This window comes from Chelon labrosus, assembly GCF_963514085.1.
Source record: "Chelon labrosus genome assembly, chromosome: 10".
Lineage (NCBI taxonomy): Eukaryota > Metazoa > Chordata > Actinopteri > Mugiliformes > Mugilidae > Chelon > Chelon labrosus.
This window is the reverse complement of record NC_140360.1, coordinates 26,391,996-26,404,019: the sequence shown is the minus strand read 5'-3', so window position 1 is coordinate 26,404,019 and position 12,024 is coordinate 26,391,996. Positions and strand designations below refer to the sequence as shown.

General features: G+C 41.1%; 1 protein-coding gene across 1 annotated transcript in view; it reads right to left on the bottom strand.

Annotated features, from left to right (window-relative positions):
• The window catches only part of bsna (bassoon presynaptic cytomatrix protein a), a gene marked incomplete at its 5' end in the record, with an annotated part of 141,644 nt that overhangs the window by 105,792 nt on the left and 23,828 nt on the right, over window positions 1–12,024 (bottom strand). The window contains 2 exons of the mRNA XM_084553666.1: window positions 2,561–3,120; window positions 3,337–3,407. Of these exons, the coding sequence (XP_084409792.1) occupies window positions 2,561–3,120; window positions 3,337–3,407 (631 nt within the window). The remainder of the gene's footprint in view (window positions 1–2,560; window positions 3,121–3,336; window positions 3,408–12,024) is intronic.

Genomic DNA, 12,024 nt, shown 5'->3' with positions numbered 1-12,024 from the left:
TTACAGATAAATCCCACATAAGCCAAGCAGAAGCCGCCATACTGTAAATACAATGGCATGCTGTTCTGAGAATGACGCTTAACTGATGATCTGATGGGGTCGTTGTTTCTTTTTGGGTGGGGTTGTGGGGGGGTTCTTTGCATAATATAAATTAAGCAATGAAGGCCAACCTCTGTTATGTGAAAGTGTGAGATTTAGTGCGACAGGATGTTGGCTTCCAGAGATAAATGTGTTCAAGTATTTGCAATCTGTGGTTTTGGTTCACAGATAACCTTCAAGCACACACAGTGTGGTTGCATTTTCTTCATTTAAATAGCATAACAATCAATGGGGACCTGTTATGCTCATTTCCAGCTTGATATTGTTTATTGTGGGACTCCACTAGAGTCAGTTCACAGCTGAATGAAGTCCTCATTTATCTCACACTGCATGGTATATTATGTGTCACTTCAGCTTCGATCTGAAAAAGGCAATATGTTCTCTGAGCTCTTTCAGACTCCCACTCCCTAAAAGCCCACTTTGTTCTGTTCAGCTGGCTTTGCAGCACTTCCTCATTCTGTCGCCAGTGTGAAGGCTCTCAAAGCAAACTGTAAACCTATTAGTAAAATTGTTTCTTGTTCTATACTGGGAATGGGAAAGTACTATAAGTTAATGCCTTCATTTACATATTCTCACGCGAATGTATATATTCAGGAAACCGATAGGAACCAAAAACATTATATATTACAGAATCCCCGAGAGGCATTAACTTATAGTACTTTCTAGAAGACGCTTAATAAAGTTCACTCTATTGACTCGTATTGGTTCAATATGGCGCCGACGCTGACAGTCCAGCTCTCAATGAGGTGTATATGTCTATGGCCGGCCGCTGTCTGTGGGCGGATTAAACCATTTTGCGTCTCCAAGAGGGGGCCCCCAGAATGTCCAATATGTTGGGAGGGCTGTGACACAAAGTTCATTCTCTCAGTTGATGTTATCAGTATATTTGAAATACATTATGACACCAATTAATTGGAGGGCCCAATTCATTAAAAAAAAATTAAAAAAAATCAGTGTTTTCATGGGCCTTCTCCCTACTCGGGCCCTGGGTAGTCAGGTCCCCTTTTCCCCCCACTACCACGCCCATGTTATCATCCCCTGACCGCACGTCCCTGCCTGTAACACTCCTCAATTAGAATGTTTTGTGAGAATATGTAGTGTACATTCAAGTGAACATTCAACACTGCCACATTATACATTACAGAATAGGAGGAAAGGTTCACAAGGCCCCATTTAAAGACAGGCTTATATAAAATAAAGTTAATTAAATTCACCAATAAATGCAATAACCCACCGTTATGACGCCTCTGTGTTTGTTGAAACAATGTCAGAGAGCAGTGGATTCAACAGGTGCTTTTGGGGGCGGCAGTTTGCAGTGCGTTGTAAGGTGTTACTACCTATTCTCCACCGTTGTATTTACAATTTTAACATAAGTTTTACGAGCATATGAACAGAGATAATGGGTGATGAGACATGGCATACACAGTATAATACTACAACAACCCAACTACAGTTGTATGATTAATCCAGCAGAGTGTGTATTGCGCTCTCTGCCAAAGAAAAGCCCCTGAATGTGGCATCAGTGGGAATCAGTGAGTGTCTGTATGGCCGATATATCAATGTGGCCTCATGCTTCTGCACCCCGTGTGCTTGTGTTCTCTGTCTGAAGTCGTTCTCGTCAGCCCCCGGGAGGCTGAGATTTGATATTTGTCACCAGATGTTGACGTCAGGCTGATAGTTTGAACCCGTCACTAAAGGCGAGCGTCAGCCTCTCAATCAAAGACAGTCTTATATCCTCCTTCTCCTTCATCCACCTTCGAATGACTTTACTGTCACATTAATCTGTCCTCTCTTTCTTCACTTCCCCGTCTATCTTCCCTTTATCTCTTTCTGAATGCAAAGCACTAGAGTGTTTGTCTGCCTGTCTTCTCATCACATCGGTGCAATGTATGCGAACGCACACACCGTCATGACCCGAGCGTGTTGCCTCACTACATTAACGGAGAGTCCAACAGCGCCCCGGAAAGGAGTTACTTCCACTGGCTTTGTGTTTACGCTCGCTGTCTATCACAAATACACACAAAGGCCCAAAGTGCCACACATAGCTCAACTGTGTGCTTTTGCTTTCTCTCACCTCTTCTCCATGGCGTTCAGCGCACTGACTCGTTCACTTCACTCACTCACTTCAGTCTCATTCAAGTCAAACAAGCATTATTGGCATGAAAAACAAAAGTAGTTACTGCCAAAACAAAAGCCTCTCTCCTCCCTCGCTGACTCTAGCAGCAGGCCAGACAGGATCTTTATCCAGTCTGTCTCCGCTGAATCCATTTCTCAAACACCCAGACAGAGTTGTGTGCTGTGTTTTTTTTCCCTGTTGATTTTGAAACACTGACTTCCGGCAGGATGCAGGATAAAACTAAATTTATAGCCAAATACTGCATAAATCTGTATGATCATATTGTTTATTTCTGCAGAGAGAAAAGTAGATGATCACCCAGACTCTGTGTCACACCTGGCTTACCTCAGTGAGGTGAGGGTTGGGGTTGAATCCACACTGGTTACAGACGGTGGCCTTACACTGGGTGCAGGTGTTGTAGTTGGGTACAGCCGGTGGGTTGGACAGCTCTGTGGTGGTGCACACTGGGCACAGTTTGCTGCTTGGCATGGGTGCGATCTGTGGCAAAGAGTAGGGGGAGGTGGGCGTCACACCGCGGTCAGGAGTCCTGGAGCCGCCCGATCCGCTGAAGTCGACTTGGAGGTTTCGACGGGAGGCATGCTGACCGGGACTTTGACCTGCATGGCCTCCCATGCCGGTCCCAGCTGGCCCGTGACCCGTCCCATGGCCAGACCCTGTGCCATGCCCCATGCTGGACCCCTGGTTGGACTGCATGTGGCGGGGGGAGGATGGGCTCTCATGAGTGGCCAGGCGGTAGGGCTCTCCAGCTCTTGACCCTATTCCTCCACCGGTGCCCATGCCTGCTCCTATTCCACCTCCACCCATCCCTCCACCCATCCCTCCCATTCCCCCCATCCCTCCTCCCATTCCTCCCATTCCTCCTCCTCCCATTCCTCCCATGCTTCCTCCTCCCATTCCGCCTCCCATTCCACCCACTCCTCCTCTGCCCATTCCTCCTATTCCACCTCCTCCTGTTCCTCCCCCTCCTATTCCTCCCATTCCCCCTCCCATTCCTCCCATGCTTCCTCCTCCCATTCCCCCTCCCATTCCTCCCATGCTTCCTCCTCCCATTCCTCCTCCCATTCCACCCATTCCTCCTGCTCCCATTCCTCCTATTCCACCCATTCCTCCCCCTCCATGGCCCCCTTGTTGCAAGCCAGGTTTAGGACTACCCATTGGACCCATCGGACCCCTGGAACAAAAGAACAAAGCAAAAGACAACATTAAAATCTGATGACAACAACAAACAATGCATAAGGAATTTGGACAGTGTGTTACAAAGTAGAAAAGTATAAGAAACTAGGGCAATTTGCTGCGGGGTTACACGAAAAGCCCAGTTCATGCCTAGCACATCCAGCAATTTTAGGGTTAGGGTTAGGGTTCAGTCATCTCCTCGCTGCCAGAGAAACGGCAGCAGAAACAACGATAAAAAGCAGCAAAATAATTACTCCTTTATTCACCGTTAGCCGCAGAAAACTACAGAAGGACCACAGCACATCTATAGCCATCAACAAATTAAACTGGAGCATCACAGCCTCTAGAGACAAATCCATATTCATAATTCCACTGTGAGTCAAAGGCGCGCACATGCACTCATACACCTGGGGCACAATATGACACACACGCACACAACTGGACATTCATTCATTTATTCATTGAACACCTCAGGAAAGAGGCATAAACACACACCTGAGGGGAAGCAAATTGGTACAAAACTCTGCCAGAGGACACTTCTAAATTATTAAAAGAAGTTGATGAAGTATCTTTATAGTTTTTTTTTGTTGTTGTTGTTGTTTTGCTTGTGCAAAAATTCAACTTGAGTTAAGAGACAAACACAGACTGTGTCCATTTTTTACATTTCAATAAAGTTTTTGTTAAAAGAACTTAAAAAAAATCTATTGCTGCAAATATGAATTTTGTGGTACAGTGAATATGTGTTTAATAGATTAAATCTAAAAAAAAAAATGGTTTCACATCATGTGATTCACACAACTAGAAGTGTTTAATATAAATGATTATAACAGACAGTGACTCAGTTTGGCTTTGGTTAAATGCATGCAAGTCTCACATTCTGCAAATCTGAGAATTTCAAATGAATTCAGTTTGATTCGCCTAATTTAATGTAGAACAAATGTACACCACACAGCATGACATTTAAAAGGTAACTCAGCTGGATCAGTTTGTAATAGCTCCAAGCTGTAACCCAAAGCATCATACTCGCGCATAGCTCAGGATAGAATGAAACGAGATCAGTCACAGTTCTTACACGTCCCCATCTCTTTCTGTGAATGAGTTAGCGGCGCTGCCTTTAGACACAAAGTTTACCCAGTTACCAGGCTAACAGCTATAAAATAAAACCTTATCACTGTGTTGAAATGACAGACTCTAGAAAGGAAAGGAAAACCAATAATCCCCCACCCCAAACATCTTAGAGCTGATTTTAATTTAGAAATGACACATCTTTTGAAAGAAAGAAAATTATCTAGTCATCTCTTAATCAAAGTCCTGAAATGGTGTTGACATTATGGTCTAAAGCAGTGTTTATTTAGCCCAAACTTTCCACACCAACAAACCGTTCGTGGGGTAGAGTTGGTCTGGAGTTGCTCCGTTTAGAAGTGATTATGCCCCAGCAAAGATCTGCCGGGCTAATCAAATTGTTTGGGCGGGGTTTATAACAGCAACGTAGTCATCCATGTCATCTGAGCGCCCTGGAGTTTAATTTGTTGATGATAAAATGGCTCTGATAGGTTGTAGGAGTATCTTATAGTGAAATCCAAACTGTGTGTTACCAGATTCATTTCATATGGGAACTGAGTCTAGCTACACCAGGCTAGGGTTTCATATGTACAGTATACTATAAGTTTACATTCACTGATCCAATACAGAATGACCATCACTACATGGTTAAAGATCCACGCCACTCACAAATTGGGTTTTGGTCATTGTTGCTGGCCTTGGGTGTTTGGCCTTCACCATGTAAATAGATGTATATTCAGAGTTTGACTCTAGAAGGCTGTTGGCTGTCTCAAAAATCCCTTAGTTTTAGATATACGATGACCTGGATGTTTGCGAATCTTCACAGACATCTGCTAGGAGTGAAAAGGAGTTAATTCGTATTTCACTCAAAATCAGAGTTGGAGGTGTGTACTTGCAAGCAGGATTTGTCAGAAGTAAATTTAACTACTGTCAATGCCACGTCAAGCACATATTGAGCGTAATGCTACGCATTTTAAGCATTTTGTATGTCATTTTATAGCACTAAAACTATTCTGTTCTACTGCCCATGCTGTCATTGATTGAATGAATCAAGGCCCAGTGTAGTAACAATTTTAAATGGTTAGTGCACACAGAAATTGGAAACGTTGATTTACTGAGCTCCAGTGTCACAACAGAGACTGAAAAATGTTCCAGTCTGCTTCTCAGTCCACTGAAAGGTTTTCTTCTTGTGGGCAGCCTGGCTGTGAAAATGTGCGATTTCTTTTCTCTTTTTCTGTTTTCATTCATTTTCTATCATGCTCCCTTTGCCATCTCTCTATTATTTTCATTGCCTCTCTGTCTAATTTGCTATTACTTTTTTCAGTCAGCCCTAACCATGGCCTTACTCCCCTTTTCTATTTTCCTTTGTTGAGTCTGTTCTTTCTCTCTCTCTCTCTCTCAACATTTTCATTTCCGCTCTTGAAAGGAAAGTGAACCCCAAGTAACCCTGTCCACCAACTCTCTGGCTCTACTGATGTTGCAATGAAATAAAAAATAAAAAATAAAAAGCATATTTTTAATTTCAACATTTAAACTCAGGAATCAAAATCTGAGTTGGGCATTCGGATCATTAAATGGGCCCAAACGATGTCAGTGGAACAAACAAGACAAGTACTGGTGACTGCACACTACAAAATCACAGAGGCAAACAAATCAAAAACACTGTGCATACACCCTAAATCAGTCTGTATTACAGGAGTTGCATGAAAACACACAGCTGTGAGTGTCAGTTTGTGTGTGTTTCACGGTGCCTGCGAAGGGAAAAGGAGTGACTCAACAAAAACCTAAAAGCTTCTCTGATTCACTCAGCACAGACGTTGAAGAAGGCTTGAGATTTAACGCTGACAGAGAGGTGGATGATGGGAGATGAGGTACAAAAAGAAAACTTGACAGCGGAGAAAATGAGCTGTAGCAAAACTGGTCCTATACTTTACCCAAGATTGATTCTGAATGCACTCTTCCGCCACTTCCTGTTTACTCTATAGTACACTGCATTTACTGTCATTTGATTTCAGTGTCTAGTGTCTATGATATGTTAAACAGTCAATTTTGTCAAACAAAATCCTTAACCCTACTTAACACATGCATTTATTTTTTTTTTTTTGGAAATCATATTCTGGCATAGTGACAGATCTAAATACTCATGAGCCTCTGGTTAATGCTATGGAGAAGAAGCCACTCCAATCGAATTAGGGCGGCAGGGAATTCCACATTCTTTGTCACTGCAGTTGTTATGTGGCACCACAGCTGTGAAACGGTCACATATTTTTAAAAGTCAATGAAAATTAAATGAATTTAAGCTGCGCGAATGCGTTCTCAACAAGTCAGCCATTCTTGCCTAAATAAACCTTAAAAGAGTGACAGACAATGTCTCTCCTAAAAATATCTGGAGAGAGGCTTTGTGAAGCTCAAAGAAGCAGGCATTTTGTAATTGGTTAATTATCTGAATGGCAAATTTGAGCAGCTGAAGAGTTACAACACTTCTTTTTTTTTGTGACCAAGCAAAAAAAAACAAGAATCTTTCATTTGCACATACTGTTAGATCAATTTCTTACTCTTTTTGTGAATTTAATTTTTCCCGTTTTAGTTATGTGTAACTATTATACCTTATTATCTTACTTATTTTACTCCTTTTACTAATAATCTTGGAAACTGTGTGTTTCCTACATTAACTCCTGTGTTACACTTCCTGTAGGAATATATTGTTGATGCACTGGTGGTACTTTGGCACGTGCAACAGTAGTCATTTCAGCAGTACTCGATACCTTGATTGAGCTTCTTTACCATACCTTTGCTGTTTCGTCGTCTTCAGATTTTGTCTTTATACATTTTATTGCAAGAATATATAAGCTGGTGCAGAGCAAGGATGTTATTGCCCCCATATGCTTAAATGCTGCAATATGTAGCCCTTTATGAGTACACCAAAAACGTGGAGGTAATGGAAAATGTTAAAAAGAAAAATTACAATGAAAGAGAGCATCCTTTTTTTAGGAAGACACCATGGCTAATTGCTGCAACTAAGGCGGATGTAGGTGACAACCCAAATAATAGGAACAGTCCCTCTCTCTGTGTGTTTACACACTTCGTCTCTGTTTTGCACTGTGGACATTTATCACTGTCGCACCCAGCCTTTAATGACCCAATACACACGCTTGCTCAGTCAAAGTGATTTCACACACTCCTATTGTAATCCTCGATTTACTCTGTAATCATGGAAGAGAGGGATAAAGCTCATCTGCCAATCATATGTAAGTGACAATGACAGAAGGGAGAAGAGAAAAAGAGGGATGCCACAGTAAAAGATTGTTTTGTCTAATGTTTAAAACAGGATCCAATGTTTAAAAGAAGCCTCACTACGCTGGGTAATGTAGGCTTTGTTCAGCATCCATTACTGGTTTTTACAAGTTTCTTTGGATTCATCAGGTGAGTTTTGGTTTAGGCCTATATCTTGCTATAGGTTTGTGGGTAACAGCTAGTAGATAGCAAATCTGCTGCCTGAATGTAGTTTTTTATTTGCAATCCCAGAAAATCCCCAGAGGAGGTGTTTTCACTTGTTATTGATCTTAGCCGTAGTGTCCTTCACTTCCAGATGATATGGAGAGCAAACAGATGTTTGGGTAGGATTCACCTGATCTTATTCCTCTTAGATGATTACATTCTTTATGCCACCTCTAGAGCTGCAGCCGTACAAGTCTATTTAGGTTATTGGTGGACCTAAACTAAACATCTATTTCCTCCTCCTCCTCCTCTATTTCTTCCCACTCAGGCCTGTTGACAGAATTGCTTTTGTACGGGCCATTTATTTCCATCTGCCTCCTCTTCTCTCCACCTCATCTCCAATTATTTTTCTTTTTTCTTCTTCTCCTCTGTTCAATGGCCCTCTCGTCTTTCTGCACATTCTCTCTAGGTTACTGGGAGTCATATTTTTTAGCTTTTTGAGCGGAAATCGGATAAGTCGCCTGAATGAAAAATTATGAGTATGATTTTTTTTAATGCTTTCTTTCCCATGATATTTCTAATCATGAACAACAGACTATTGATCCTCCAACAGAGTGTTAACTATTTCAACACGATTAGCTTTAACACAAACACAGAACCAATTTGGTCAGCTAGCAGAGGTGTGTCTCAAGTGCATGTTAATACTGTTGAAAATCCATGCTTCTGTGGTTCCACCAATTGCGAAAATAGTTTCTCCTCTTTCCTCCACCCTCTCTCCTTTCCTTGTTCCCAAGTCAATAAAAACTTTAGAACACAAGTTAAATTGCTGGTTAACGGATTAGTTGGTTAAGAATGAACTCAGATTTTGGTTTGTTGATGGCCAATAGACTAGCTTACTACTTACTAGAGACATAGTGGGCTACGAATGAATGAGTGAACATAGACTGAGCATATAATTTGAACCACAACACAGTAAAAGCAAATTAGGCTGCAGGATAGCTAACAAGCTAACAAGCTAACAGCATAGAGCCAGCCTGGCTAGCTTGGATTTAGCAGGACAGTAGAAAATGTCACAATCTGGCAAACACAATGTTTCATTTTGGTCGTTTGCTAGCTAAGAGATGACAACACAAATGAAATGTTTCTCTAACTCTAATTTTTGTTTTTCGATGGCCATTTTACAATTTACTAGCAACATAGCCGGCTACACTGGACTTGAAAGGTCTGTGTCGACTGCCTAAAAGATACAATAATTAGTGTCATTAGCATATTATAGTGTTGTTAGCATAGTTTTGCTCAGACTAATACTGAAAACTATAGTTTTAATTTCACTTTTATGACTAAATTATGTTTTTTTTCCCTCTTCTTTACAACTGCAGGACTGAGTGTCCTCCCTAACCCTTCAGTAACTTTGCCACTCGTCTCAGAACAACAGGGTCATGCCCAGGCTCAACTCATCTTCAGATGAGCACATCAGGATGTCGCTCTCTGAATTATCTCTCTTATGTCTGCTCACTCGGACGGTTCTTACCTCTTTCCTTAGCTCATCACAGAGTATTTCCAGGCTCTTGTGATTTCTTTGGTTGATTATTTCTAATGTGACGTTTATATCACAGAATATTTCATTGCTTCCGCTGGTGTAAGCAGTTATGATCCTATCAGGTAAATATCTACATCAAAACAAGCCCATCATTTGCACTGTTTCCTGGTTTCACCTGGGCCACAGAGCTGATAGAGTTGGCAGTTGATGCTCTTTCCTCCTCCTTGCTCATCTCACAGATGATTCAGCACAAGCACACCCTGATAATAGCTGTTACTATGGGCACCAGGTCTACTGGGTTTATGCAAACATATACTGTGTGCATACAGAAGTAGAGCTGAAGAACGAATGAATACACATAAATGTAAGCATGTGCATACAAGATTTAGCATATCATTTGAAACAAAAATCTTCCCACGCAACAAACTGGGCCATCACTAAAGCAAAATATAACATCAAAACTATTTATTGTCACTGGGAGTGAATTGACGTCTCAGGAGGTAATTTTCTATGTAATAAAACAGAGTGAGTACACGCTGTGTTATATTGCAGCATGTGTTTTCTCGGGTTTCGCAATACATATGAAGGAAGGAAAAAGATAGGAAAACAAGCAAGGAGCTTGTCGTTCAGAGGATGTTAATATTGTAGCTGCAGGGCTTGAATTTCCCTTTTCAATCAAGCCAAGTAATACACCAGGCGATTTCACTGGTTTAGATTATTTAATCAATTAAATCTGGATCTTGCTGGGGAGAAAACGTGCATTGCCTCAGCTTCATTGCACACAACTGGACACATGTAACCAATGATGGAGGCCGACTACCTCCCCTCTCTCTCCTTGCAGAATTGTTTGTTTCAATCTGATGCCAAATATTAGCTACTATAAAACAGTGTGTTAAAAAGTGTTTAATTCTGAATATGACTCTCAAAGTAGTCATTCAAACAATACCTTACAAGCTTAATGTAACATCAGATACTGTATCTTACTCCTAGCTGAGCAGGAAAAGCTTGCTTGACCTAACAGTATGACATGACAGCGGTGTCTGTTTCACACACAGCTCAAAAGTACATCATCACTCCCTACAGCTGGTGTTAATGCTATGCTATGGTAGAGAGCTGCTGTGTACATGAAAAAAAGAATTGGAAGAAAAAGCATCATCCTGTTTCCCGTTTAAAATCTGTCCAGTGCTAAAACACATAAGTCATCTCAAGACTGAACCAAGACTACGAGTTTAAGTGAAAGTTTTGTTAATTTAACAGTAAATTAATATAGTACATGTAACAGCTTGGAGTTCTTTGGTTTCAATTTTGAAATTCGACCTAAAAATAAGTTAAATTTTATTCGTGTTATCGTCTGTGAACACTCAGTAAAGACAAAGCTTTGTTATGTCATCTGAGAGTTGCAACAAGTCCACACAGCTGTGCCATTCTATGATACTTGTGTACATTCACACAAATACACACAGACTCTGAAGCACGGGTCTTAAAACCATGTACAGTATAAACATTAGTGCACACTAATGAACACACTTAAACAAGTACACAGACACACACACACACACACACTGTACAAATAGCACTTTACTGATGGCAGTTAGTATAGGGCGGCGCACAGTAAGAGGCTTTGCTGCAAATTACTTTGTAACGATCCCACATGGTGCAGAGTAAAGGCCACAAACTCTGGCCTGGATTTAAACAGAGAAACATCCTGCTAGGCCAAATAAGGAAAATCGTTTCTGAAATGTGAAGCAAAGTCCACCTGGCTCATAAAAATCTGTCACCTCTGGCTTCTCACATTACAAATGTCAGCGGATGAAGCCTTTAGTTGACTCAAGTGTAACTGATCTAATCATCTCATCACAGACAGGATAGTATGAATCAGCCTTGAGTTTTCCAATCAAAGAAAACTATGGCAATTCACTACACATTCATTACAACTTTAAGTGTATGTGGCTCCAATACTCCTGCTGATTTTTATTCAAATACATAAGATGTATGTAATAAAATAGTGGCTGAACGAGAAATGTCCACTGCATCACCATGGGTACAATAAAATTTCTCATTTAAATCACATTTAACGTGATGCAGTGTTGGCCCCTCACACCAGGTGCCTGATGGTTGCTGTTTGATTTACAGCCAGAGAGGCTGGAGACCAGCATTTAGAGCACTAACTGTTTTCTACAATACTCAGGTGCCTGTCTCTGTGTGTAAACACACATGCTTTCTTACTGTATTGTGCAGCAGTGGTACTCCATCAAACAGTATGTGTTTCTGTATCCATTTATATCTTCAGCCTGTATGTTAGAAACTTTCATTTTTTTGCATGTGATATATATAAAAACCACTTAAACATAAGTGTGAGTTAAAGGATGGGAATTTCATGTGAGCTGCAGATGGGGTCGGTGTACATTAAAGTACTCACAGAGAGTATTTAGTGTTCCTGTTTATGTGTGTGTATGTGCCGTGGCTATTGTTATAAATACACGTATAGTCCCCTCTGGGCTAAATCTGTTTCCAGCAGATGTGTTCTTCCACATGAGCAGTGTGATATAATGACAGTAACTGAAATACAGCGCAA